Source organism: Arvicanthis niloticus, chromosome 1 (assembly GCF_011762505.2).
Source record: "Arvicanthis niloticus isolate mArvNil1 chromosome 1, mArvNil1.pat.X, whole genome shotgun sequence".
Lineage (NCBI taxonomy): Eukaryota > Metazoa > Chordata > Mammalia > Rodentia > Muridae > Arvicanthis > Arvicanthis niloticus.
In genome coordinates, this window is record NC_047658.1 from 146,786,841 (window position 1) to 146,814,800 (window position 27,960).

At 45.6% G+C, this 27,960-nt stretch overlaps 1 protein-coding gene across 50 annotated transcripts in view; it reads right to left on the reverse strand.

The window, feature by feature from the left end:
- Positions 1-293: 293 nt before the first annotated feature.
- Sorbs1 (sorbin and SH3 domain containing 1) overlaps positions 294-27,960 on the reverse strand; it is a 223,819-nt gene continuing 196,152 nt past the window's right edge. For 35 of the 50 annotated variants that reach the window (XM_076920776.1, XM_076920646.1, XM_076920607.1 and 32 more), the window contains 8 exons: positions 24,871-24,985; positions 24,614-24,739; positions 21,860-22,054; positions 19,816-20,568; positions 9,492-9,551; positions 8,712-8,902; positions 5,541-5,653; positions 294-3,438 (listed from right to left, as the gene is read on the reverse strand). In XM_076920776.1, the coding sequence (XP_076776891.1) occupies positions 3,371-3,438; positions 5,541-5,653; positions 8,712-8,902; positions 9,492-9,551; positions 19,816-20,568; positions 21,860-22,054; positions 24,614-24,739; positions 24,871-24,985 (1,621 nt within the window). In that variant the 3' untranslated portion in view covers positions 294-3,370. The remainder of the gene's footprint in view (positions 3,439-5,540; positions 5,654-8,711; positions 8,903-9,491; positions 9,552-19,815; positions 20,569-21,859; positions 22,055-24,613; positions 24,740-24,870; positions 24,986-27,960) is intronic. The other 15 variants (XM_076920733.1, XM_076920795.1, XM_076920829.1 and 12 more) reach the window with 5 other exon arrangements.

Here is a 27,960-nt window from a genome sequence, read left to right on the forward strand (position 1 = left end):
CCCTCTTGATCTTCAAATACTAGACACTGTGTTTTCTCATGCTTTGAGGAGCAGATTGAGACTTATTATACATATTTCATAATGTTTCATTTTGGCTCTTGAAGACACAGAATCATTATTTTTGTTATCAGAACAAGTAACATACTTTAATCAGTTTATAGAAGAACACAGCTACTCTACTGAGGAAGCAGTGAAGGAGGAAACCAGGCGGCCACTGACTTAGAACAGAAGGCAGGAGCAGGGGTGGGGACCTCACGGGAGAAACGAACCAATGAAGGGCAAGAACACAAAGGTGCCACGCAATTCCGAATAAAGTTTATTAAATAATATGTACAGCAAAGTAGTAACTCAACATGTCTTATCAAATCAATCCACTGCAATAAGGAAAAAAAATAAATGAACAGAAAGACCTGTGTCTGCATAGTACATGCACTTGGTGTGCGATTTAAATGCAATACTTTAATAGGTTACGTAGATCGGTTTTATTTTTTCTTAATATCTTTTTTTTTGGTAGTAACCTATTCCAGCAATATGACTTAATACTACTGCAGATAAATAAAACTGCAAAAAAGAAAAAACTGTAAATGATATTATAGTTGTCTTCTCTTCCCCAGAGAACAACTGAGTATGTTAACAATTTCCAAGAACTATTTTTTATGCTAAAAGTCTGCAGGTGAATTATTCAAAATTCCTTCATTTAAATAAAAGTGTGTGTGTGTGGGGGGGGCCCTTCATGATTTCCTCAATTTATTCCCTTTCTGCTCAAGTTTTAAAAATTATTTTTCTATACAAGGTAGGTACATGGGCTACACAAAGTTAAATATACATTACATATTTACAGTCCCACTTCTCAAACATGTGATTTTTTTTTTCTTTTCCTGATCCCAGAGACTGCAAAAGGTGAGTAGTCTGGAGCTTGCCTTTACCTGGAAGCATGACTAATATATCAAAACGAGTTGCACGGCATGCCGCCAGTTAGTTGCGCTTGCTGGTAATAAACCTGTATAAACATTTCAGCATAAAAATAGGTACTTTATATTACTAAATGTCTGACGACAAAAGAGTAACTGGAAACCTTCGCTCTTTTTGTTTTTTATTTTTCATACGTCGGAAGCGGGAGAGATTTTATTAAAGATGGGCACACCTGGGTTTGGAGAGAGACTCAGTGTGAGGCTCGCAGGGGATGCAAAGGTGGCTTTTATAAAATGGTTTTATTTTCTAGCTGTATTTAAAGAGGTGTTCGACATTACCTACTTAATCAAACAAACACCCCTCAGGAAATTTAGATACAATCGCACTAGTCATGGTTGGCATCTAGGAGAGAGCAAGGACTGCATTCCAAATGAGTAAAAATGCACACAGGCATTTTAATTTATTTCCCTATGTTCCCTTCGAGAGGGGCAAAGTCAAAAAAGAAAGCAGTGCAGCTGGCTGGGGAAGCTGAGATGGCAAAGCAGCAGGTCCTAGACTCGCCAGGTCTTTCTGCCCAGGAAGCTTCTACCCCTTCAGTTCCATTCCATTTCCCCTTGGGATTCAAGGCTCTGCTCTGTCTCCGTTAAAATGGATGTCTCCGGGAAGAGACAGTACATTTATTTCCCCACCCGCCATTTATATTTCAGTGTGAATCAATCCATGGCAGTTTCTTTCCTGAGAGCCTCCTCAGAGAATTGTGGCTCGTGCGTGGTGGTTGGGGATGGGCGGGGGGGGGGGGGGGGCAGCGGGGAGTTAGGGTCCCATGCTATCTAAGACAGCAGGCAGTCACTGAAGACAAATGTTGCCAGCTTGTGAAGACTCCAGACTTTGGGATAGTATAGTGGTTAGGGTGGTTCTGAACTACATGCAGAGAGCCAGGGTTCCAGTGTATACCCTCTCACCTACAATTCCTGGTATTTGTGACCCTGGTGCATGTATTTGTAGGTAGAATACCAGACTCTGGAAAAAAAAAAAAAATCCCGGTATTTTCAGACATAAACTACCCTCAGACAAAGGTTCTCCCTGCATCCCAGTTCTTCAGAAGTGAGCTGAGGGAGAGGAAAACCTGACTGCTTTCTAGGATCCCCCTCAGGAGAAACGCATCCCTTCCTCTCACACCCTCTGCACATATCATAGTCTCTCTAGATTGGGCTGCTTCTCCTGTGTTGTCCACTCAGCTGAGGCCCTTGGCAGGTTCAGTTCTGGGAACAGGCCACACTTATCTCTGTGTCGACTAGGAATCTAACAGAGAACCAGAGTGGTGACTAACTACCCAGGTGTCAAAGGGTCCCCTCCTCACAACCAGGGCTCACAGAGGACAGACTCACAGCTGCCACCAGGAGGAGAATTGCTGCCTCGTACCCAGGCCAGTGTGTAATACTTAAGCTCTGAATGGAGGCCTCACCATGTGCACCAGGACTCCCTGGCCTGGGGTGGAGAGGAGGAGGGGAACACGGACTAGAGGAGACAACATTCTGGGTGGCATTCAGACTCCACAAACAACACAGGAGGCACCGAGTCCCTCCTAGGTCTGGGAGTGTCTTACCCATGGTGCCCCTGCGGCCAGTTTGCATCTATACATGCTAAGGGAGCTACTGGAGACCAGGCTGTATTCCATGGGCCCAAGTGTATCAACCCATACTAAGCCAGAAAAGAAAGGCACGGCCAACCCTGGCTAGCCAGTAGTAGTGACCAGGGAAGGAACACACTCCAAGTGACTTCCAGAGCCCCAGGGTGGCTGGCTTAATCATGTGGAAACACAAATGTAACCCATCTGCCTGACCACCTGCTCCCAAGCTCAGGACAAACATGGCATGGATTTCTGTCTGAATATCAGGGCGGTAAAGGGCCGTATCACCCAGACGGCTGACTGCTAGGGCACCTGGTCTGCCACCATCTTCACTCGGACTGCATCAGTCATGGTGCTGAAGAAAAATGTCAACAACCCAGACTAGCCTCTAGCAGCACTTGAGGCCTGCTGGCTCTGGGATAGCCTGGACTAGAGGCAGGAGTTGACGATGCTCAGGCTTGGGGCCTGTGGAACATGGATGGGGACTGACTCATCTAGCCCCAAGGGACACCTTTGAAATGGGAGTGGGTAAAACTGGGCACATGTTTTGGCTAATGTCACTCAAGGACACTACTCCAGATCAGAGTCCCCAAGCAGCGGGGGCTAGAGCAGCTCCCAGAAGCAGCCCTGTAAATACAGACGTCTTCAGCATATGGTTAATCCCTGACGCACAGTGGGTTTTAAACACACGTCTCTGTTCCTTCTTTGAATTCCCTCTTTAACAACTGCGTTAGTTTTCCTACTGACTCAATATTTAAATAAAGAGACCAGTTCATGAATGATGCTTCATCCTTGGATAAAAAATAATCTCTGTGCTTCTCAGTCTTCTTATAGATATAAAGGTTTTACATAGTTGCCTGGAAAGGTACCAAACTGCCTCGTCCTTCTCGAAGTGCCTGGAAGAAACATAACAAACAAGCAAACAGAAACAGACACAAAGTGAGAAAGCACATACAACTGAGTTCAGAGAACATGCTGGAGATTCTGTATGGTCCCCTTGGTAACAACCTCATACTGTGATGTGCAAAGCTGTATCATTTGGGCTATAGAATGATGAGGAGTGGTGAAGGATCCAGGCTCAGACTGTAAACTTCTCAGGTCCCCAAGTTTAACAGATGTTGGAGGTAGAATCTGAACCCAGGTCTTCTGACCCCAGCCCCATTGTTCTTCCCAACACTCTGTCCTTGCTGATGAAAAATGCTGGGCTGCTAAATCCACACTAGGCCACTCCTGAGAATAACTGAGTTGTGTAAGGATACTCAGCCCAACACATTTCCTTCAGCCAGGACACCCACCATCACTGGAGAACTGGTGTCCCTTCCCCACGGGCTGAAGACTGAAGCACTCCTAGAGGAATCTCATAGCAAATTTATTCTCAACCTCTCCTCTTTCAGTCTATCTTTCTCTCTCTCTCTCTCTTTTTTTTTTCTTGAAACAGCCTTGCTGTATAGCTCAGGCTTGCCCAGAATATAACATCCTCCTGCCTCAGCCTCACTCTTTAACAGGACATCTACACATGGTAACTGAGAACTGAGATAGAATATACACCAGCTTCCAAAGGCTAACTATGAAAACAATATAAAATATATCACTAACAATGCTATGTGCTCAAAAGATAATATCCAAATAACTTGGATTCATTAAGACATCAGAACTAATTTAATAGGTTTCTCTTTTCTTTTTCAATGTGGCCTGTGTAGGATTTTCAGTTTTACACTGGGCACACCTACTGTTTCTACGGGACTGCGGTATGCTCTGTGTCCTCCGGCTTCCTCATAAGACTTTCTTTTATAAAGAAGCCCACAGGGAGGCCTGACTGCTGGGAGGACAGAGCATTTTCTAAGAGGCTGGTAAGGCCGTAGCCTACCTCCCCGCCTTTCTGTTTGTGCAGAACATCGCTCTTGTAACCACTCCAGTCCCAACACTGCTTTAGGAAGTTTCTTCCAGAGAAATCAGACTAAGATGGGGTTGGAAGAAGAAGGGTGAACCAGTGACTGCCACCGCTCTAACAGCCTGAACAGAAAGGAAGTAGTAGGCAGTCTGACATTTGTTAGAGTGACCTTGGGATAGTTACCCAATCCCACTGCCCTTCACTTTTAGATTTTGTTAAATGAGGCTAATTCTTGTCTTGCAGGAGTCTTTGTGAGAGAAGGCAACGAAGGCACAACAAGCATATTGGGCTTGCAATTGGCTGTTCTCTCCCTTTCCTAGAAAGGCAAACCTTGCACTGGTGCAATCGCACGTGAGTGTGAACGTGAGTGTGCATGTGCATGTGAGTGTGCATGAGGTCTGTGGTACTCAGAGACAAACCCAGGCCTCATACTTTAAACAAATGTTCTACCCCTGAGCCTTGCTGAACCCTCCTTTGTTCTATTATTTGATCTGGTTGCTTTTCTTCAAGTTATTAGAACCCCAGAATAAATGAAATGGTCTTAGGAACATCCACATCCACACGTGTGCGTGAACTTCATGGTGGAGTCCTAGTCATGTTTTCTGTCTGCCTGTGTCTGTCTGTCTGTCTGTCTCTGTGTCTTTCTGTCTCTGCCTCTGTCTCTCTCTCTGGTATTTGTTGTTGTTGTTGTTGTTGTTGTTTTGAGACAGGACTTCTGTGTATTCCTGGCTGTCCTGGAACTCTGTAGAACAGGCTGACCTCAAACTCGGAGTTCCGCCTCCCAAGTGCTGGATTAAAGGCATGTACTACCACTGCCCAGATTTTGTGTTGTTTCTTAAGAGCTTTAAAGATGAGACCTGTAAATATTAAAGATATATACACATAGGATATAAAAGGAACCCAATTAACAGCAGTGATGAAGGTGACACTGCGGTCTGTCAGACTCTGGCATATCTTGGCTTTGGTTCAACTCTGTAACATTCATACGACCTTGAGATGAGTGGCCCAGAATTCCTGGGGGCTGGAAGATTGCTTTTTACATGTCTCATCATTCCTAGTCCTTCTTCCAATACACTATTAGGAAGAAAAGCATGATGGGATTCTTACCAACAAACCATCCATCATCACATTTTTCCATGACATCAACAATATCTCCATCTCGGAGTTCCAACTCATCATCGTTCTGTGGCACATAACTATATAATGCTTGGTAGCTACATCTACAAACCAGAGAAAGCAACAGTGAGTGACTCATTTGTTGACAGGACTTGATGACAAATCCCAACACTGTGAACCCAACATTGACGTAGTGTTTCCCATTTAATGTCGAAAACATCTTATTGATTATTTCTCTAGCAGTTCAGCATTGGAGAAATGCATTAAATCAATTAAACCCAATAGAGGTTGGGGGGGGGGATTTCTGTTGATCAAGTAATAGTTAATCTTAGTTTTTTTTTCTTGTTACCATGGGAAACCTTTATTGCCTACAGCCTCTCTCTAACCTCTACCCACTTTACTGCCTTGAAAGTTAACCACACCCCTTTTAATAATAGGATAATATAGGTAGATAATTAAGAATAATAAGCAGTTATTTAGTTCCAGGGTTATTAAATTCTGGTCATAAATGTTAGAGAACAAAAGGCAATTATAAAAACAGGTGATAGATATGTACAGGCAGAAAAATGTATAAAAATGCATATTTCCAGCTATATGGACTGGCTCATGTTTGTGTTCTTAGCACGTAGGAAGCTGAGGTAGGAAGACAGTCATTGAGTCTAAGGCCACTCTGTGCTACACACTGAGCTCTTGGCTTACAGAGTAAAACACAGACAGGTCAAGGACACCACAAGCAAACCCAGAGACTCAACAAACATGGCCTCACAGGGGCTCACTGAGACTGAAACAGCAGCCAGGGAGCCTGCATGGGTCTAACCTAGACCCTCCGCATATATGTTGTAGTTGTGTACCTCAGTGTTTTGTGGGACTCCTAGTACAGGGAGCCGCAGCTATTTCTCACACTTTTGCCTGTTTTGGGACCCAGGGGTAGAGGGGGTCTGGATATAATATATGAGAAAACAAATTAATAAAACGTATCAAAACCCCCAGAACAATAATAATTAAAACTAATGTAGCACATTCCCAATGTCCTGCTGTGTGGGGGCCCTTTTCTGAACAACCTAAAAACTTTCTGCTTCTGCTCCACCCAAGGATAGCTGCAGATAAGGTTTTATTGATTTGCTCTTTGGCCTAGGACATCTGGGTTGTGTTGTTCTGTGCTCTGATAACAGTGAAGCTCATTGTGAAACCAGCATCAGCTTCGGCATCAAGCGGGAGCTTTGTTTTCATCCCTCCCTTACCGAGTGCTTTTTGGGCATCTACTGTGCACCATCAACGTCACAATTCAGAATATTCATCATTTTAAAACGCCACAGTAGCACCAGAATTTTGTAAATGAGCCAATCAAATGCCATTTCCAGTAATGGCAGTGAATTCCAATACAGAGTAAGAGGGACTAGACACAAGCAAATGGCACTGGCTTCCAGCACCAACAGGCTTGTGCTGAGTGTCACACATACGATACTGTTTTCACCATTTGTCCCAATGTGCTGAGATTTGGGTGGAAGAATTTGGCTGTCAGTGGGAAGGTCTCTAATGAGGAATGAAAGAAACAAAAGACAGATTCCAAGTTGGTAAGCGAATACCTTGTCTCCTTTCTCTGTATTTACTTCCTGCTTAGCTTGGATTCCTACAGCTGGCTGTGGAATACATGCATGTCCTCACTAGCTTCTGACACTGTCCATCCTCTTAACTTCCACCATAACTGCTTTGCTAGAGCATGTTCTGGAAAATGACTCTATTTGTCTGTATGCAAATGGTGGAGAGAGACTGGAGAAAATATGCACCCTTGTACCCTTGGTCCCACTTAGCTCTAATGGTCTCTGGTAGCTCGGAAACTCCCCAGTTGAGTCCCTCTGCTGGTTCTGGTTCTCTACTCTCAACAGAATGTCTCATATTTTGTCCCCGGCTTTCTACAAGACCTTAATCTTCCTCCTCTCCAGACCCAAGTGTGTTTCTACTTGCTGTCCTGTCCCTGTTACTGTGTGCAAGTACCCCATTACTGTGTGCAAGTACCCCATTACTGTGTGCAAGTACACCTCTTCTGGCTGTGCTGAGCCCTCTTCCCCCACTTACAGCCTCTCGCATGGATCTTTCAATTTTCTCACCTCCTTTTTTAGCACAAATATGCCTAAGACTCTGCCCTGTCTCCAACAGCCCTTGATCTACAGTCTCCCACCCAACCCCATCCCATGCATCATCAAACTTCAGCCCTTTCTAATGGAACACCCACTACTGTTACACAGTCACCAGTCATTTCTCACGTTGCCAGAGAGAATGCCTAGTGATCCTTTCTCCTTTTCTACTCCTGATCTCTGAAAGACAGGCGATACCATTGGCCAGATGCTATGGGCTCTGTTCTGTAAAAGTGAGCATTCCTAGACCCATGCCTGTTCTTGCTGCTCTTTCTTGTTCTCCTTCACTCACTCTTTCTCTTTACCCTGACTCTCTGTTGGTAATCTTATGCATTTCCATGGTTACATAAAGTCACTCTGTTCTAGCTAAGGCTACCACGACTGACGTCATTTTTCCTAACCAACATCTTTATCCCTCATTTCTGAATCCTACACTCCATCTGCTGCCACAGTCATCACCCTAGAACAGGCACAATCAAAGTACAACTCACTTTAAAAGCCTTCAGTGGCTTCCTGGTGCCTGCAGAATAAAATCCAAACTTATCTCAGCTGCAGTCAGAATCTGGTCTCATCCCAACATCTTAACTTTCATCTCTAACCTCACCTCCACGAACTATGTGCTGGTCACATAAGCCTTCTTCAGGGTCTCCAAACTACTCACTCTATCCATTCCTTTTTCTCAAAGCTTGGTTCAACTCACTTTACTTCAGAGGGAACTGTTCCTCTCTTTCTGCTCTCCACAGCACTGATATTGAAACTGGTTAGCACAGCTCTCTTTTCCCCTTGTATAGTCATTAATTCTTTCTCTCTCTCTCTCTCCCAGGGGTCCATGAACTGGTTTATTTACCTAGCACCTATCTTCATGGCTGACAGGAAATATGGCCTTCCCTAGAAATTCCCAAAGAAGCAGGAAGTAATTAGCTCATCCTCCTGCCCCCCAACAGCTGTGACATCAGCCAACCATCCATTTTCCAAGGCAGAAAGTCCGCCAACAACATTAGAACCAAATTTCCCATATTGTACTTACAAATCCTGTGAGGGCTGACTCCTGTCTGGGGTGACTCTTCGATGCTGGGCTTGAGGTTGCTGAGAAATGATTAAAGATGATTTATTGTCAGAAGGGGGTACCTTGTGATGGAAGTCAAGGGGATGAGAGACAGTGCTGCAGTAATGAACAGATTTCTCGGCAATGTTTATGATCTCATTGCAAACCGCTTCCTGTGAGGTGGCCCCGCGGTATCCAGAAACCCCCATAAAACAGTCAATGTGGGGACGGAAAAAAAAAAAAAAAAAAAAAGAGAGAGGAAGAGATGTAACATTCCAGACGAAGCACGTAAGTCCAGGGAGAAAACAGAGTTGAAGATCCAAGTTATAAAAACAAAAGAGAGAGATTCCAGTGGTAGAGTGCAGGAGGGATCCAGGTAAGCATGGAAAGACAGGTAAGATACAGAGGAATTTGGCATTTAGTATGACTTTTTAAAAGGCAGCAGCATAACAAGCCTGTAATTAGTGAATAACTGTTACAGCTGAAATAATCTCTGGCTGTAAATGCAACAATGTATCCCCAGTCATGCACTAGCACACCATTTAATCCCACCTGCAGGCAGAGTGGAACTGTCTCTAAAGTCCTCTTCTCCTGTAGAGGCACTGAGGACAGAGGGTGGCCAAATCCCTGGCTCTACTACATCAGTCGTGGGCTCTTGCAAACCACAGCGGGCTGTTTACCAGTAGTTACTCTGGTCTACACGCTGCAGTCAGTAAGGGTGCTCTTTAGGAAAGCCACAGTCTTATTCAACAGGCATCTTACCACATAGTTCTTTTCAGATTCTGTGAGATCAGGTCCTGCGCTCAATGAATGATGAGAAGGCTGTGATCACCAAGCAAATCATAAGGGAGACATTTTAGCAGATGTCACATTGGAAAGGAGTCAAAGAAAAAGTGTGAGCAAATACACGTACCACACCACCACATTCAGATGACACCAGATATTTGTGGCCCATGGCCACTGGGTTTCCATGACAACATGGCAGATGCACAGGAGAAAATGCAGATGTACGGAATTAGAAGCAAGCATCCAGCAATGGAATGGGAAATGGGAAACGTGGTGAGAGTGAGGTGAGGACAACACAGGGTCCTTGGACTGGCGGGAGACACAGGGAAAGGCTGCCTTTACAAACAGAACTGTGGAACCCTCCCACCCTGCACCCCCATACCGTTCTGAACCCTCCGATCTCAGTGAACATGCTTCAAGGGAAGGGCTACTGTATGGAAGGTAGTTTCAGGTTTTGGGTGATGGGGTGCCAGTGGTGGAACCATCAGGACCACCACCCTGGGGCACTCACAGAGACTGAATAATTACACTACTATTGAGATATTCCTTTATCTATTAACTCCAGGATGGAGTTAATAGATAAAGTCTCAAACAAGACCATGTCCTCAAAAGAATCTACACATGACTTAGTCTGGTGAGGTATGGAGGGAGTTTCAGAGCGCATGTCCTGAGAGAAACACAGCAATAGATTATCTCTGACACTAGCCTAGGCGAGGCCATGCAATGAGACCACACAGACCTTCCTTTTAAGTTGAGCTCCCATGAGGAGGTCAAGCATCTGTTGGAAGAGAGTTTGGAATCACTTTCTCCAGAGAGGATTCAATTCCAAGCTCTAGGAAGTCTCACTCGAAAGTGATGAATACTCGAAAGTCCACCTTTGGAGTCACCCTCCAGGTAACCTGTGATGATTACAACCGCCCCACTGTCTTTTAGAAGGGCACTTAGAAATCATCTTTTGTGCAGGCCACACTTGTTTCAGAGAGAGCCAGAGAGATGGTGAGATCACACAGGCAGTGCAGTGTTCTGGCTTCTGCCACTGTCCTGTTTGATCTCTTTCACACACCACCACCTTCCACATATCCTTATCAGGTGTGTTGACATAATCATCAACAATTACATCCCCTTCCCCCCCAAATCAGGAGACAAGCAGGATGTGCTGATCATACTGTTCTCCTAAAAACCGCATGCTCCAAGGTGGGTCGTGCACACCTCAGGACCACACAGCCCACCGGTGAGAGGTGCAACTGCTTGGTGGTTCTTACAATTCTGCCACATCACCCTTCTTGTTCATCTCCACTGTAGATGTCCTCACCTCGTGGCACACTCAGCAGAACAGTGTACCAAGAATCACTTTCCTATGCATTTTATTTTAGTTTTATTTATTTTTATTTTATGTGTATGATATCTTGCCTGCATGTATGTTTGTTTACCATGTACATGCGATACCTGTGAAAGTCAGAAAAGATCATCCAGTTCCCTTGGGATTGGGGCTAGGAGAGTTGTTAGCTGTGATGTGGGTGCTGGGAACAGAGGTAAGCAAGCTCCTCTGGAAGAGCAGTCAGTGTTCCTAACTACTGAGCTGTCTCTCCAGACACCCCTCACTGGTCTCTATCACTCAAACCCATCCTCTTGGCATCTATTCCGTCAGTAGAGGAGTAAAAGGCAAAACTGAAGGGTCCTCTCCTGCTGCTGCTTTGATGTCTGGGGTCCTTCCAGCCCTTGCCAGCGGGCGGGAGTTAACTTTGTGCCTCACCCACCAACCCAGTGCTCCTGGGCCTAGGCTTCCATGTAACAGAAGAGGAAATGGACATTTCCAAGCACATGCTATGCAGGTATCCAGAAGAAAGAGGCGAACTCTGCACACCTTGTGTGGGGGATACAAATACAGTGACTTGACAGAAGAGACAGCTTTCTAAAGCAAGTGCTATCCAACAACAGAAATGTATGTCTGTCTGAGAGATGGCGATGCCATCTCCAGCCAGCCAGTCAGGGCAACAAAGAGCAGTATGTCACCCAGGACCCTATCGAAGCACAGACTCTGACTTTGTTATCTGGGCTGTGCCAGACTCTGGCCACTGCTGACACTTCTTGTTCTCAGCCTGACTCTGGAAAGCAAGAGTGTAGAGGACCTCAAGTGAGGTCTTCTGGCCTCAGTATGCCCAAGACTAGTCTGGGTCATACCTCATGACAACAAAAGTTCTCATTAAAAACAAATAGTCCAAACTCCAGTTGGTGGCCTGATGACCTCAGGCCAAAGCAATCCAAGAGAAATGTGGAGACCTCTTGGGATGGTGCCCACAGCTTAGAAAAGCCCCTGGCATTCTTGCTGTGGCTGGAACCAATCACCTGAGAAATAATGTACAGCTTCAGAGAGGCTCTGGGAACCAAATGTGGGAAGATGGAACTCCTGTTTATAAGCACATCAAGGTCTAATGGCTCCCACCCTACTTTTTACTAACGTTTGACTATGAGAAGCTAGAAGAGGGAATTTTAAGATCTAGTGAGACTGGGGACTTGCACAAAGGCTGTGGGTGCAAGAGCTCAGCCCATCCCCTCGGTCAGGCTAAGATGGCTGACATCATGTTTCCAATTCCCAATTTCTACCTCTTCTAAAAGGGACACTCTACTCTGACTCTATGGGGTGACCCTCAACGATAAGATTGTTTCGTTGCTACTTCACGACTGAAATGTTGCTAATGTGAATCAGAATGTAAATGTCTGATGTTCGGGATATCTGATACTCGACCCCTGTGGGGGTTGAGAGCCACGGGTTGAGAACCGCTGCTCTAGATGCTCAGAGCCATCTCCTGCTATAGATGGTGTGCCATTAAAAAGAGCATCTGGTATTAAACCCAGGAGCCACTGTACTAGAGAGCTATCAGTGTCTCGGCAACTCCTCTGGTCTCTGGCCATTGCCAAAGCAGAAGACGATCATCATCTAACTCTAACATCTAGAGAATGCTGACAACCCCATTCCTCACGGTAGAGAAGACGGGTCCCCACTTAGTGCTGGATAAATGAAGGAAGTAGTCAGGTAAATATTATCAGATTCCGTTTCTCCTTGTTTAGATTTGGTAAAATAGCTCATATAGCTGGAATGTAAACTTATTGGGGTGGGGAGAGCTCACATGTAGCTGGAAACCACTGACACCCATTACCTGAATCAGCCCTTCACTTTGAAGGCTGGTTATCCTCAAAGGGGTTTCTCCCTCTAGGCACATGGTCTCACTTTTCTCCTGTCCCGCTTTCTAACACGTGCCAGCTCTGCAGTTCCTCCTCTGAGCCTGCGCTGTCTGAGCCCGCGCTGTATGAGCATGCGCTGTCTGAGTGTGCCGTGAGCGCATGAGCTCCACGGATGAAGCGCAATGTGCTACGACTGAAAAACAGACACTGGCTCTCAAAACCGTGGTTCAAAATAAAAAGATGTAAAATAGATCATTAAATAAAATTTTAATATATTGGGTGAAACAGCATGCATCATTAAAATTTACTCGTATATTCTGTTTCACTATGGCCGCTGGGACATTTTAAACTGCCTGTGTGCTTCCCATTTCCTTTCTACTGGCAGTGCTCTCCCTCAGAGTTTCAGTTTGCCCTTCCTTAAGCCTAAGAGTAGATACATGTTCTCAACAGGACCCGGCTGATGCTAAGAATAAAGGGAGCATGAGCTCACGCTATGTACATCTTGGACTCTGTAGTCACATTCCAGCTTCCCATGTGCCTGGAAAAACAGCAACCAGTCCAACATGCAAGGCATGTGCGTGCACACACGCAAGCAGGCACGCACTGCACCCACTTCACCTCCCCACCAGTCGTAAGCAGGAACTACTTGCTGATCCAGAAACTGCTTTCTCTGGACTCACGCAAGATAGGGTGTTCTTTTCGTTTCCCCTAAAAAACGCCGTGTGTGTCCTTGCTGCTTCCCTGTTGTCTGTCTTTAGCTTGGAGTCTGTCAGAAATCTGAGCTCAGCTTCCCTGGAGCTATTAATCCCCTTGGGACCCAGAAAACACCTGGTGCTCCTGCAGTTACTAAGCATCCTGTTCCAGCTCTGGGGGTGTGTCAAAGGCTAAAGTCCAAAATAAGCTGCACACATGCTAAAGAACGCAGAGGAGCGCGGAGGATAGACACCCTGTCCCTGTGTGGCCTGGATCCCCACACGGCCATCAGGAATCGGCTATCTGTTGATAGGCCACTGCCCCCGAGTCTCTGAGAAAGAACTGCTCTAGTTAAGTCGTACCCTGTGCCTCCTCTGATTTAACCTTCCATTATGCAACCTACACTGGCCTCCTAAGGGGACAATGAACAACCTGGGTTCCCAGACAGGCTGATACTGACCATCTTCTGAATGAAGATTTTATATTCCAAAATAAATACCATAATGTTCAGCCCTAGCTTGACTAGAGCGTGCCCGTCTTAGGAATTAATAATTAGAAATGGGTAGCACCAACACAGCTCAAAGGAGGCAGCCACTCTACTTGTCAGATTACAGCCTCCAGACAGAGACGAAGAGCTCATTTCTGTGAACTCTGGAATCGAGGTATTGCCCAAGGATAGTGATACAAGACTGGCTGTTTATGGCAACTCAGAGTACGGAGGCCTGGACAACTCACTCCTGGGTTTCTGCTCCAGGAAACTTCCAGAGAACCAGCAAAGGGGCTTCTGTTTCCACTGAGTTTTCCTATAACATTCAATAAGAAAAAAAATGGCGATTTCAAGACAAAGCTAGTACTGCAAGTCCTTGAGCTCCCCAGTGCGTGTACTTAATCTCCTTGGAGAGCACCCCTGGGACAACACACGGACTTCGTTGTAATTGAAATCTGTTTCTAATGCTCAGGAACACCCAGTCTTCTCACATCAGTCTTTGTCCACCTTGCTCATCTCAGTTCTATTAAGAGAGATGGCAGTTGTGCGACTCAGATGTGAAGAACCGAGGGCCTTTCCAGCATACCTCACGCCTTTTTCTTCATAACAAAAGAAAAAGAGACATCAGAGTGTTGAGTACAAATGCCATGTTCTCTAATTTTTTTTTTTAAATTTAAGATTACACTAGTGCAGGGACTGCATGTGCCATGGGGTGCAGGTGAAAGAGGGTAACTGTCCTTCTATGATGTGGGTGCTGAACTCATCCCATCAGGCTTGGTGGCATATGTCTATGTCACCTACTGAGGCATCTTGCTGGCCCCGAAATTCCTAAATTCTTAATTTATACAACCCAAGCAAAATGAGTCTCCTGTCCCCTACGTTTCCCTCTCAGGCCCTAGCCGCCGTGTTCTTCTCATGGTGGAAAGGCATCTTTGTCTTCTGATCCTTTTCTGGTTCCCCAGCAGCACACAACAGGCCCTGCCTGAGCTGAGTCTCCATTATGTGGTCTGTGCTGAGTGTGCTATCTCCAGTCTATCTGCCCATCTGTCTCCTGGACTCTAAGTTCTGTGCATTTGTTTGTGCCTATACTCGGCCCTCTAGGTGCCTTGTCAGAAGGAAACTTCACAACCAGCAAGCCAATCATGCAGGGGGTGCTGAGAGAAGGTCACCTCTCAGTACTCTGCTGCTGGCACCTGGATCTCTACAGAAGCTGCCCATTTCTTCTGGTACCACAGTGGGAATGGACACTGCAGCTTCTGGTCTTGGTTTTCCACCATTGAGTAGTGAGAGAACACTTGCAGGTAATTTTGTCAGAATAGTCAGTGTCTCTCCTCCTCCCATAAACTATTAACACTCACCGGGTGTGCTTACAGACTTCCCTTGTGAGTCAAAGCAAAACATTTCCCATCTTAGAACATCTTAGTATTTCTCTCTGGGGTGTGTGTGTACACTCACCGGGTGTGCTTACAGACTTCCCTTGTGAGTCAAAGCAAAACATTTCCCATCTTAGAACATCTTAGTATTTCTCTCTGGGGTGTGTGTGTGTGTGTGTGTGTGTGTGTGTGTGTGTGTGTGTGTGTGTGTGACAGAGTGATCTTAATACCTCCCATTTCCCTTTTGTTCCTACAAGTTACAGCTCATTCTCCAACTCCTTTCCTGACTTCCATTCTCCAGCCAGGCCCCTGCCTTTGTTTGCATCTTTCTGGGGACTGACCTTAGTTCCCACATGCTTACCAAAGCACTTATTTCTGTCTTTAGCCAAGTTGTACCTCTCCTCTCCCTGATCCTTCTGCCTCTCCTTTCCTGAATTATGGGACCATGGGGATGCCTGATTTAATTTAGAAATTCAATGAGGCTTCTCACAAATGTCAAGCACTCTTATCCACAAATCCAGATAGCAGTCAGCAGATTGCTTCTCTCTTGGGGAGGTGCAGTGACTGTTTGGTGGTGCTAATGGCAGAGCGTTCTCACCCAATCTCCACCTTTACTTTCTAGCTTAGCTTGCTCTACATGCTAAGCCAAAATTATGCCAAACAGAATCCAAGAACTGGCCAGTTAATCCTGATCTCCTGGGTAGTTTCTGTGTACCTATGTGTGTTTTTGTCCAGTCAACAAAGTCATCACTCAAAAAAAAAAAAAAAACCAAGCAAAAAGGTGTCTGTTTTTCAACGGTGAAGCTGTGTGGGTCTATAAAGCCCATACTTAACACTGTGTGTTCTTTCTCATGGACTGAAGTTCACCCAGGTTCCTCACCTCATCACAGAACACCACAGTGGAAAGGAAGCCCAGTTCCCACGTCAGCATCTTTTGTTTATGAACAAGGAAGTTGTAGGGAAGGAGATGTGACTCATCCACAGACACTCAGTGGACTGATGGCAGAGCCAGAACCAGAACCTGGAGACCAATGCTCCCCCTGGTTCCCTAGAGACCCTGACAATGATTTATCCCTTCTGGTGTTTAGAGAAAACAAACCTAAAAACATAAATACCTGGCCCAGCATGAAAGCATTCTGAGAGTAGAAATGACTGAGACATCAAAGCATCTTCCATAGGAGTTCACCTATCCGGAAAGCAGGGATGTGGGCAGATGACCCAGCGGAAGGAAGGAAAGCAGCAGAACAGGGACTAACTGTCAATGGCTAGGGAGCAGCAAGGAAGATGACATTCATGCTCTTAAGAGGTATGGCGAATGCTGGAGGCACAAACAGGCATTGGCCAAGCTGTGGTCCTAGCTTCCTTGGCAAGATCCCACTGATCTATCAACCCATAGGTTCATCCAAAGCTTGCTGAATCTAGGACCACACCCTTCTCCACAGACACATTGTACTTCCTACCTCAGGGCCTCTGAATATCAATTACAATCTGCTGTATCTATGGGAAAACTTCCCAATCTACACACACACACACACACACACACACACACACACACACACACACACACACTGCTACTTTGCAATCATCTTTCTCTTCTGCTCATTATGTCTTCCTATCTTGAACTTCTTTTTGGATTATAATTACTTGTGATCGGGGCTGACTCCTCAGTCAATAACATAAACTCTTCTAGTTCTGCTCAGATTTTTTAAAAAATCTTTCCTTTCATTTAACAAGCATTTACTGAGCACATTCCATAGATTCGGTGTCACGAGTTGGGCCTTAATGCCCTACAGGGACACAGGCCTGCAAAGAGGCAAATGCATGAGAGCATGTTCACAGAGGCCAGGCTCAGAGGTCTTCATCCGGTTGTGCAGGGGTTGGGGAGATAGCCAGGGAAGGCTTCCTAGGAAACGTAGCATCTATGGGAAGCCATGAAGGACAAGCAGAAGCACATGCACACACAGAAGCTGGGGAAACTTTAGAATAAGAGCTGCCTCGTTTTCTAAATGAACATCTCATTAGGGAGTCTTTCAAGCCCAGAGGAAAAACTTTCCTGAGAGGCAGAGGAAGCCTGCAGTGATGTCCAAGCCTTTCGGCTCCCAGGGCACTTAGCACACTGTGGGACACACGATACTCAGAAGAAGGAGTAAATAATCACAACCTTTTAGACTGCATTCTCACTTAACATTCTATTTACTGGCCAGATGCTCAACCACGTCCCTCGTCCCAACAGAAGGTCAAACGGAACTTGGGGCTCACTAAAGAGATGAGTGGCTGGCAAGTTTCTCGACACTGGAATGCATTTAACTAGACAAGTGACACAGCCTGAGGTCATGTCCTGACAGGGCCACTAGAGAAGAGTTGGTGGAGTAAATCCTTCCCATCTTTAGCTTGCCTGTCAGCCAAACAGATCTCAAGAAGAGGGTGTCTTTTATAAAGGATTCATCCCCAGAGCTGTCTTGGCTGAAGTGAGCTGCTGAGAAGGATGTGTGTATGCAGCTACCCTTCCAGATACCCCAGACCATGGTCTCTACATATCCACAGGGAAATGGCTTGTGCCAGGAGGAGGAGGAAGGGAGGGAACAGGAAGTGATACACCTGGTGTCCAGAGACTCAGCAGGAAAGGAGAGCCAGCCCTCAACAAGCCTGGCCTTTCAATCAACACAATCTCTAGTACTGCCAGCTCCTCCTACCCTTGGTAGGAAGCAGGAAGTGTGTACCCTGAACCTCACTGGTGCCTCCGTACTGTGCTGTACGCACTTCCTGTACACACCGAATCCTGGAACTGGACTGAAACGATGACTCACACCTGGCAATCAGGAGGGCTCCAGGCACCTTAGGTTGATCTGTAAACTGTTCCTTTGTCAGACATTTCATCCTTTTCAACTGCCAACTCCACCATCTCTTCCAGTGAACTATTTTTTTCCTCTTAATCAGGTGGATACTTTTTTTTTTAGAGTACACCTGTCCCAGAGCCATGCACTAGGAGATGGGGCAACCATAGACAGCAGTCAGAGCAGGGAGGCCTGTCTAATGGAGACTGACCATATACCAAGTACCCTACCGATACCCACTGTTTTTCTGATTATCACAGTGGCCCTTCCAGGGAGGAGTGCACTGTTTGTTTTCACCCCTACTTTATATATAAGTAACTAGGGCCTCTGTGTGTGTGTGTGTGTGTGTGTGTGTGTGTTGGGGGGGGGGGGGTCATGTTCAATGCTTGCTAACTTTATGTAGTCTAAGCCCAATTCCACATAAACTACCACACACTTGATTACCCTCAGTGATCTCCACACCAGACACACAGGCCTGTGGAGGTCCAGCCTGCCTCTGTGCTCCTGTTACTGGCCAGGTGACACAACTCTGTCAGCCACTATCACTGGATATGGGCTCCTCAAGCAAGGGATTTAACAACCTCTGGACCCTGTCCATAGACCAGCAACAGTGGCACCTTGAACAAATCCTCAAAAACCAGACAGAGTTACAAGGGGGAAACAGGAGAAACGGTCTGCGAGAGGAATTCAGTCCACCGTGGGTACTTTATACAACAGAGATGACATACAGCTCAGATGGCTTCAGGAAAGGACTTGATTCCATTGAGGTTCTATTATGTCCTTGGTCCTAGAAGCAGTTTTAGATCACCCAAGATGGTGGTCCTATCTCCCTTTACAAAGTGCTTATGTGTGCTCAACACCTGCATACATTATTTCAAGGAATTTTCTGGACGATGCTACGAGGGAAGCTATCTTCTTTTCAGGAAACTGAGTCTCTGAGAGGGTGAACAATTCCCATCACAAGAGTTAGATGGAGTTGGTACTCAAATCTGGTTACTATGGAAAATTTGCCCAAAGTCTTTGACTTCCTGGATACTAAATAACACAAGCAAAACTGACTAATGATCTGTCTAGCTGTCAAATTAATGTCCCTTCAAAGTGCCCTAAGTCCACCTTGATTTACATGCTGAAATCTCTGTAGTTCATGCAGAGAGAACCACAACTCAAAACCTAGGACACCGAGTTAGTGGCCTCAACCACGAAAGAAGCCCCTGTATCGTGCCACCTCTGAAGAGCCAAAATGTTTTAGCTCACTGTGAACATGGTCCTTTGGTCCCACACAAACATGAGACAAGACAGACACCTGACAAAACTGAGCACCATGAGTTATGGAAACAGTGCGTCTCACGAGGAAAGCATACCACATCACACGAAAGCCTGGTGTTCTCAGCTGTGTTAGAGCAAACCAAGGACACTCTCTGGGATGTGAATGGGACACAAGGAAGGCTTTCCTGCTTGAGGGCTTCTGTACCAGGGTAGCAGGTGTCAATGGAAAAATACTGTCAAATCATCTCAAGAGGCTAGAATACGTTTCTTTGAACTATCCCCAGCCAACACCCTAGTCCACAGCCCCTCCAGTCCCTCTTGGTCATCCCTTTGCTTCCAAGGCAAGCAAACAGATCTCACAGGCACCCACTTGGCCTCAGTTAATAGGCCAAGGGTAAGATATCTGGTCTGGCTCACCAAGCCAAGCAAGAGGCCAAGGCCCACCAGTCATGCTTCAGGCCTACCTGGCTCACACCACTCTGAGCAGCCTTCCTGTCAGCCTCGACACCTCTGTGAAGCTCTGGTGGCCCAGCCTCCCATGCTGGGAAAGGGCCACCCAGAGGCTTGAAGGACTGGCTGTCCTCAGGAGTGTGGAACTCTGAGAGTCTCTGCTCAGAACTCAGGCACCTGACCACGTCTGAAGGCTTCAAGCAGCTCTTCTTAGAGATCTTGGGTCCACCAGGGCGTCTCTCACCTGCCTCGCTCTCTGCTTCCCTGTCATAGGGTCCATCTTCTCGCCAGGGCTGTCTCTTGCTCTGGCTGCTAAAGGCGTCACTAAGCTCTGAGATGACCCTATCAGAGTTCCCAAGTGGTAGCTGGGAGAAGCCATCTTGGCGAATGGGAATGCCACCATCTCCATTGACGTGAAGAGGAGCCTGGGCACTGGGTGCCAGTGAGTAGGCTTTGTGGGGTGGAGGCAGGGCCATCGGAGAGACCACTGAGCGCAGAGTGGTGTGATCTGACCAACTTGAATAGGGGAGGCTGAGTGGCAAAGAGGGACGGGCCCTCGCTGACAAGGCCAAGCGGTCCATGTCATAGATAGAAGCCTCAGGCAGAGGAGGCAAGGGTGGTGTCATGGCCAGAGAACGCCTGCCTGGGACCCCGACAGTCAGAGAGATCCACTCAGAGGTGATGGCGTGCATCTCAGGGGACAGGGCTCGGCGGGGGTGGGGTAGAGATGAAGGGGCTGGCATGATGAGCTTGCTGTGACTAGTACACTTAAAAAAAGAAAAGGAGAGAGGAGAAAACAAAAGAAAGAAGCAGAGATAAAAGTGTCAGCATAAAGGAAAGGAGGAAAACCACCACAGGGGCATAAGGAAGAATGAAACAGAGAGGATGAGCAGGACACCCTGGTGTCCAGAACAGAAATCATCTGGTGAGGCTGGGTGGATACAGGAGTGTGTGCAGGCAGGGTGGAGAGAGGAGAGGCGTGGAGATGAGAAAGGCTCCCATCAGACAGTTGTGGGTCGCCCTGGGCTCACATTTCAAAGGAAAAGCCAGGAAGTGCTCCGCCCCAGCCAACTAAACCGTTCTTGCAACCACAACCCTGACCCAAAACTGTAGGGTTGGTTAGATGGACAGCCTCTGTCCAGGCCCTTCCTTCAACTCTGCTGAGTCTTCCATAAAAAAGCATGGAGTGTGTGCTCACTTTGTTTTGCCATCACTCTTGGCCACCGTCAAGTGAAAATTCCCCATTCCCCATGCTCGTATGGAGCAAGATGCCCAGTTCAGTCCCACAGCCTCTCATGTGAGATGGCTGTTCACAAAAGCCCATCTAATGCTCTGTGCCAAGTGCTCTCTGCTGTGTCGGTGGCCAGCATGGGGAGGGGACGAAATGACAGAGAACGGGAGAAAGGAGGTACCACATCAGCACCACCAAGTCCCAGGCTTTCGGCCATCATCCCCATTTCATTTCACAGGATGCCACCTTACCTTATTTTGCTTATTGGCTTTGGGAAAGCAGGCACCATTTGGAATAACATCTTAAACAATTATACTCATAATTAAAGTTCAGAAAAGCAACCATGTGACTATGCCTATAAACTACTCCCTTTTGACCCAGTAGAGACTGACACATGCTAACTTTCTTTTCCAGCGTTGAGTCCAGTGAAGGCTTGCAGAAACATTTTGAATCTGGTCTGCATGTCTAAGGATGAGCACATGAAATTATCTTCCAACCACTGTGCTCTGGAAACCAATCTTGATGAACAGTGTTGCACAGAGAAGCATGCTGGGCTACAGGGGCGTGGTCTACACACCAGCAGCTTCACAGGGATGCACCAACTGATAATTTGCTTGTTTTTCTTCCCTTTCACTTTATCCCTACAACAATTATCTTAAACTCTTACCTTTCCCTCATATGTTTTAGAGTACTAGGAAAATACCACGGACATGTATAAAAATAACCCCCAGCCCACCTTGCTCTAGGTAGCTCTTAATCAGAGCATCTGAGAGCCATCGACACAGCTGAGGATAAAAACTCCAAGCTGAGACTGAAAGCTTAGATACCTGCGGGCTCACAGTGGCACTGCGACTTGGGGAAGAAGAATAAGGCAGGTCGATGTAATCCACAGGGGTTTTCACCAATGGTCTCTTAAGCACATCTACATAGGTGATAGGGAAAATGCCTTGACGGGATGTCCCAGGAATCCTCCCTTCGTACCAGTTCTCATCCACCTGTCGGAGCAGCGTGATCCTCTCCCCCTGTAAGACACAGCCAAGCAAGAGATCTTAATGTACCACACTATGGCCTATTGGAGGTTGCTGCCTGTATCCTGAACTGTCCTGCATCCTTCACCACCCTCTATGCTCAGGAGATCCATTTCTATTGGCCTTGGATGGAGAACTAGGCTGGGGATGACAACACAGTAGAGCTTCCTTAACCAAGGAGTTCAGCATGTCAGTAAAAAGCTCAGATGCATGCCCTGGAGCTGAAAGGCAACTGTAGTGTCTAAGGCTCCTTTAGAACAAAGTAGTCACATAATCCAGCCTTCACCTGCAAGGCAAAGGCCCCGGAGGGTTGTTCTTTTAATATTTTATTATTTTAAACTAATTATATTTGTATGAACTTTTTTTTTTCTGCATGTAATTAAGTGTGTGAGCTTGCCTGGTGCCTGTGGAGGTCAGAAGAGGGCATCTGGAGCTAGAGATATGGATGGTTGTGAAGCACCATGTGCATGCTGAAAATAGAACCTGTGTCCTTTGCAAGTGTTCTTAACCCTTGAGCCACCTCTATAGCCTTCGGCTCTTTTGAGACAGGGCCCACACTCACTTATGTAGCCCAGGCTGGCCTTCATCTCCTAACAGTCTTCTTAACACAACCTTCTATGTGCTAGGATTACAGGTGTGAGCCATCACACCCAACTTGGAAAATTATCTTTCTCATATAAAATTATATATGTATATATACTATGTATTATTTATTATGTAATAATAAATTATATTATATATAATTTTGTATGTGTGGTTGAGAGTGCTAGCAGCATAACACATAGGTTGAGGTGAGAGACAACTTGCTGGAGTCAGTTCCCCAATCTAGCATCTTTACCCATCTCACCCAACCCTCAGAAGTTTTTCTATATTCTTTTCTATACTTTATTTGTATGTCACAGAAAAGTCAGAATAAAGATAAACATAGAGCCTACCATGCTATCTCTGGGGATTACCATTGTTAATACATAGGTGCTTTCCAGATTTATGTCTATGCACATGAATTATACTTGCCCTGTTTTCCCTTATGGAAATTTGAGTATGATCCATATTTTGATTTTATACATGAGTTGCCCCCAAATTGATTTTGTTATTATTAACGTATTTATAGTGGGTACGAGGGTACACATGTGTGATAGTACCTGTATAGAGGTCAGAGGACAACATCTGCACTTGCATGAGTTCTGGAGATTTAACTCATATCTTAAAGTCTGTATGGTGAATACTTTATCAGGTGGGTCACTGCACTCTCACCTATATACTGTTTGATACTTAATGATACAGAGTGAAGCATCTTTATCAAGGAAAACACACACAGACACACACACACACACACACACATACACACACAGACACACACACGCACACACATACAATCTTGCTTCATAGCCAGGATACCCTTGAACTCATTACATCCCCCTGCCTCTGCCTCCCAGCATGGAGATTACAGGTATATGAAACAAGGTCTCTTATAATTCTCCATTTGTGCAGATGTTATAAAAACTTAACTGACCACTCTTGGTCGCCTCTTTCCACATATGTTACAATTTAATCATGAATTCCCTGACAATATGCAATTGGGAACCATCTGGTTTCTTCTTTGTATAAGGTTGCTTATCTACTTCCAAGCTACTAGTTAATTTCTCTTGATCCTCAATAAGACTAGTGATTGTCATAACTTCAGCAAGCTGGGTAACTACAACACATAGAGAATGTCTAAGAAGCTGGCCCATCCCCTCTACCCATCCCACCACCCACAAGGTCACTGCAGTCACATTAAGCATACTGAGGCCTGCCACAAGAACTACTCCCAGCTGTGGACTGAACACTGGCCTGGCCCCAGCCACACTGCTTCATTCAGGTCTCTCACAATGGCCGAAGAGGCCTTCTCTCTCCATGGTTTTTCATGAGGCAGTGGAGGCTCAGATCAAGTATTCATCTTCACACAAACTGTGATTCAGGTAACCTGACTTTTGGTTTCAAAGCCTTTAAAATTCCTCCTGGTAGCAATGGCTTTGCTTCCCCACTCGGTTTATGGAGACATTATAAATCAATGTCATTAGCACAATGCTTATCATTAAATGTTGGTTGAATACAGTTAATATATGATGTCTAAGATGCCACAAATACTGGCTTTAATTGGTAAACTCAATGTGGCTAAACTGAGTTGTGTAAGTAATTAAAAAGAAATCTTGGGAGATGGATAAATAGCTCAGCAGTTAAGAGCACTGTCTGCTCTCCCAGAGGACCTGGGGTTTTGCTTTTCAGAACCCATGTGGTGGCTCTCAACCATGTGTTACTCCAGTTCTGGAGAATCTAACAGCTTCTTCTGGCCTTCACAGAAGGCGCTACACGTGCAGGCAAAATAATCACACACAAAAATAAAAATAAATAAAGTCTCATCTTAGAAAAGCCTCTGGTTCCCCTTATTTCAATTTCTGACCAATCTACTATGTTCTCGAGGTTACAGATTGGCAGCCATAGCAACATCACATCTCTGAGACAACAGCATCCTTCAAACGCCCCAAAGTCAGGATGAGGTGTGTAGCTTACCTTTCGGAAAGACATTTCTACTTGTGTATCACCATTAAAGTTAAACTTCGCAATGGCTTCTCCATATTCCAAAACCTGTACGGGCGCCAACTTTCTGGGCTGAGCCTTCTCAGCTGGAGGAAGAAGCTGAGAAAGGAAAGAAAGCAAAGAGGCAAGGGGAGAAACAGAAGAGAAGAGAACAAAGGACATGGTAAGAGAATGGCATGTTAGGCAGGCTGGGCTTCTCTTGAGAAGGATGGAGCTGCGGGCTGTGGTACCTCAATATAGGTGCGTGGGAAGATTCCAACCCGGCCATGGTGTTCACCTTCATACCAGTTCTGATCAATCTGTTTGTAGATGTAAACAATGTCTCCCTTCTGCAGAGGCAACTCCCTGTTGACGGAAGGTCACTATCTTTTAGTAGATGTTTCAAACCGTGCATGGTGAAGACACTTCAGTGCAAGACTTTACATGGAGTCAAAGGGGACAAAGTTCCTCAGAAGCAAGAACCCCAACTGGTAGAAAATTACATCATATTGGGTAGTTTTCTAGTCTTTTATGGGATGGGTGTCAACACACACACACACACACACACACACACACACACACTTACTAGCACTAGAGTGCTCAGAGGCCATAATAGTTTGTTGTGATTTTCTTAATGCATTGGGGGGGGGGGGGATTCTGTCTTAGAGATGCACCAGGGTGGAGCCCGGAAGCCTTAATTTATAGTTATTAAATGGTAAAATGTCTCCCTTTGGATACTTTCACTGCTCCTTGTGTGCTACAGCTAGACATACCTGGACCACTTCAGGTTATGACACTCTGGTACCTTCTACCCATACCCCTCCTTCACCATCTATCTCCGCCAACCTGTACAAGGAAGCTCTGAAGTTAGGCAGGCTGAGTTCAAGCCAAATGCAAAGATTTACTAGTTCTGGGTGACAATGTTTCTTTATCTGACCATAGCATCTAATTCAAGGCTGGCAAATGCAGCTGCAAGCTGTAGGAGAAACACCTAGGATAGTGCATGCTCTGGAGTTATGCCTTCCTTCTCAGCACAGAAAAGAGAGTTAGAAAGAAAAACAGATGTCCTTTCAAATGTTGTTAGTGCCTTTTCCCCCACCTCCCAACTCTTTCTTCCACACCCATCCCTTTGCCTCAGCACTGACAGTAGTCACATCTAACCAGGACTCTGTTTTCAGGAGAAAAATAAATAAATTATAAACAAAATGAAAACAGAACAAAATAGTAACTTGAACTTTTCTTGAATTAAAATATTAAATATATATATATTTTTAAATTTTTGCTCCAACCCAGTATCATTTGGAAGGGGTGTGGCAGCTATGCAGTATACCAGGAAGCCCTACACGAGGAATGCTGGCTAAGTAACAGGGCACAGCTGGAACCTTTATAAAACGTTGGCTCTGAGCTGGATAAAAGCATCCTGAAGAGGCTTGTGTGGATCCTATGTTGGGAATTGGATTGTAAAATTAAGTACATAAAAAGGACACAGGATGTTCATCTTTGTGGAAAGGAAAAACCTCTGGCTATTCCTTCCCAAACCCCTCTCCTTTGCATGCTCTGAATCCCCCTATGGGTGTCATACAGTGTGCTGGCAGGTGGGACCTGAAATGGCCCCACTGTTAAGCAAAAAGTCACTACTCTGAGAAAGATCAACATGGACATCCTGAGGCTGATGTCCTTCCTCAGGCACCTTGGTACCAGAAGCTTGGCCTTTAGGCACTGTGGTTCCTGACCTCTTTCTATACAAAGTCCCTGTTGACTTAATTAGGCAGCAGCTTGGTCTGAGCCGCCCCTTCAGTGGAGAAAACCAGGGAACCAGTCTCCAGTGCAGTCAGTCCCTCAGGCCACTCTCCCAGATCCCACTAGATCCACATACCTAGGTGGAGTGTTAGGGGACTGGGAACTAACAGTACAAGGTACTTTCAGATTTGTATAACCTTTCATTGTTGCAATGCAACACAGTCATCTGCCAACTTCAGGCTCCAGAACCATATATCAAGCCCCTGCCCCTATCACACAACAGTCTCTAATGTCTTAAGCTCATGAATAGGACACATTCATAACGATCTATCCTCAGCTACCATGGGACATATCCATGGACTATCAACCGTGGGACATAGATAGATCTGATAAGCAGGCAGCATGCCATGATGAGGCAGGCACTGCTCTCTGGCATTAACAGTATTGATAAATGATAACAGCCCTATGGACCTCTGGCCTTCTTACCTCTTCTATCTGATTAGTTACTCAAAGGGGTAGGGGTGGGAAACCTTTTAAAATGAATTCTAAAAAGATGTATCACCCAAAGTCTCAATTTAGAGGAAAATATTCTCTTTGATTAAAGTACAAGTTAATTCATATGTCTTTGTTATTCTCTCTCTGGATCAAATATAAGGATGGTAGCTATCATATTTATGGACTTCTGCTACACTGTGCAAAACATCTTACTGGTTTACCCTGGCTGGTCTCTTTGCAATGGGGGCAGGGGGTGGCAGTTTCAGTCTCATCTTACCAATGAGGAAAACTGAGGGTGAGAGACATTGATGCACGGGCTATAGTTACAGAGATGTGAGTGGCTGAGTCACAACTTTCTAAATCTAAAGTCCACACACCTATCTCTTGTAGCGAGCTAAGGGAATGGTGAAATACAGTCAAATCCAACCACATTGGATTCATGTCTGTGTTCTACAAATTTGGTCTGGCCATTCCTTTTGTGTTGGAAGAAATGGGAAACATGGTGGAGGAGCCTAGAGGCATTGTTTCCCATCACTCATAAATGGAAGCACCGCCTCTTATCCCCAGATATGGTGCCCCCTATCAGCAGGACAATGGGATGTGGCTGCCCATGTTATCTTTGGCTGCCAAAGAAAACTCATGGTCTGTTTTAATCCATAATTAGCTATAAAGCTATCAAGTCCTTCTGGAACCTGTCTGTGGAAACATTTCCCAAATTGTATTCCACAGAAAAGAGAAAGGTTTCCTGGTCACCTAAATTTGGGATAAATAAGCAGCTGGGGTTTTGTCTCTGAGTCCCATAGCCATGAACATGCCAACAACAGTCTATCCCCCCAACTCCCAGGGAGAGGGGGGCCTATATATACCAAATATACCACGAGCTGGATCTCTGACTCATTTCTACAACACTCATTCTTTGGTTTTTTTTTTTTAGAACATCTTGCAGGATGAACACTCTGAGGAACACACTTAGGGAAATGTTAGCATCCCGTGGGCATCCTTTCTCCTTTGGGAATGCTACCAAAAATAGGTCAAGTTATATTCCTAGAGTGTGGTTCTGATTCCTTCTACTAAAGGTTAGGTCAGATTATGCGGCAACCTAATCA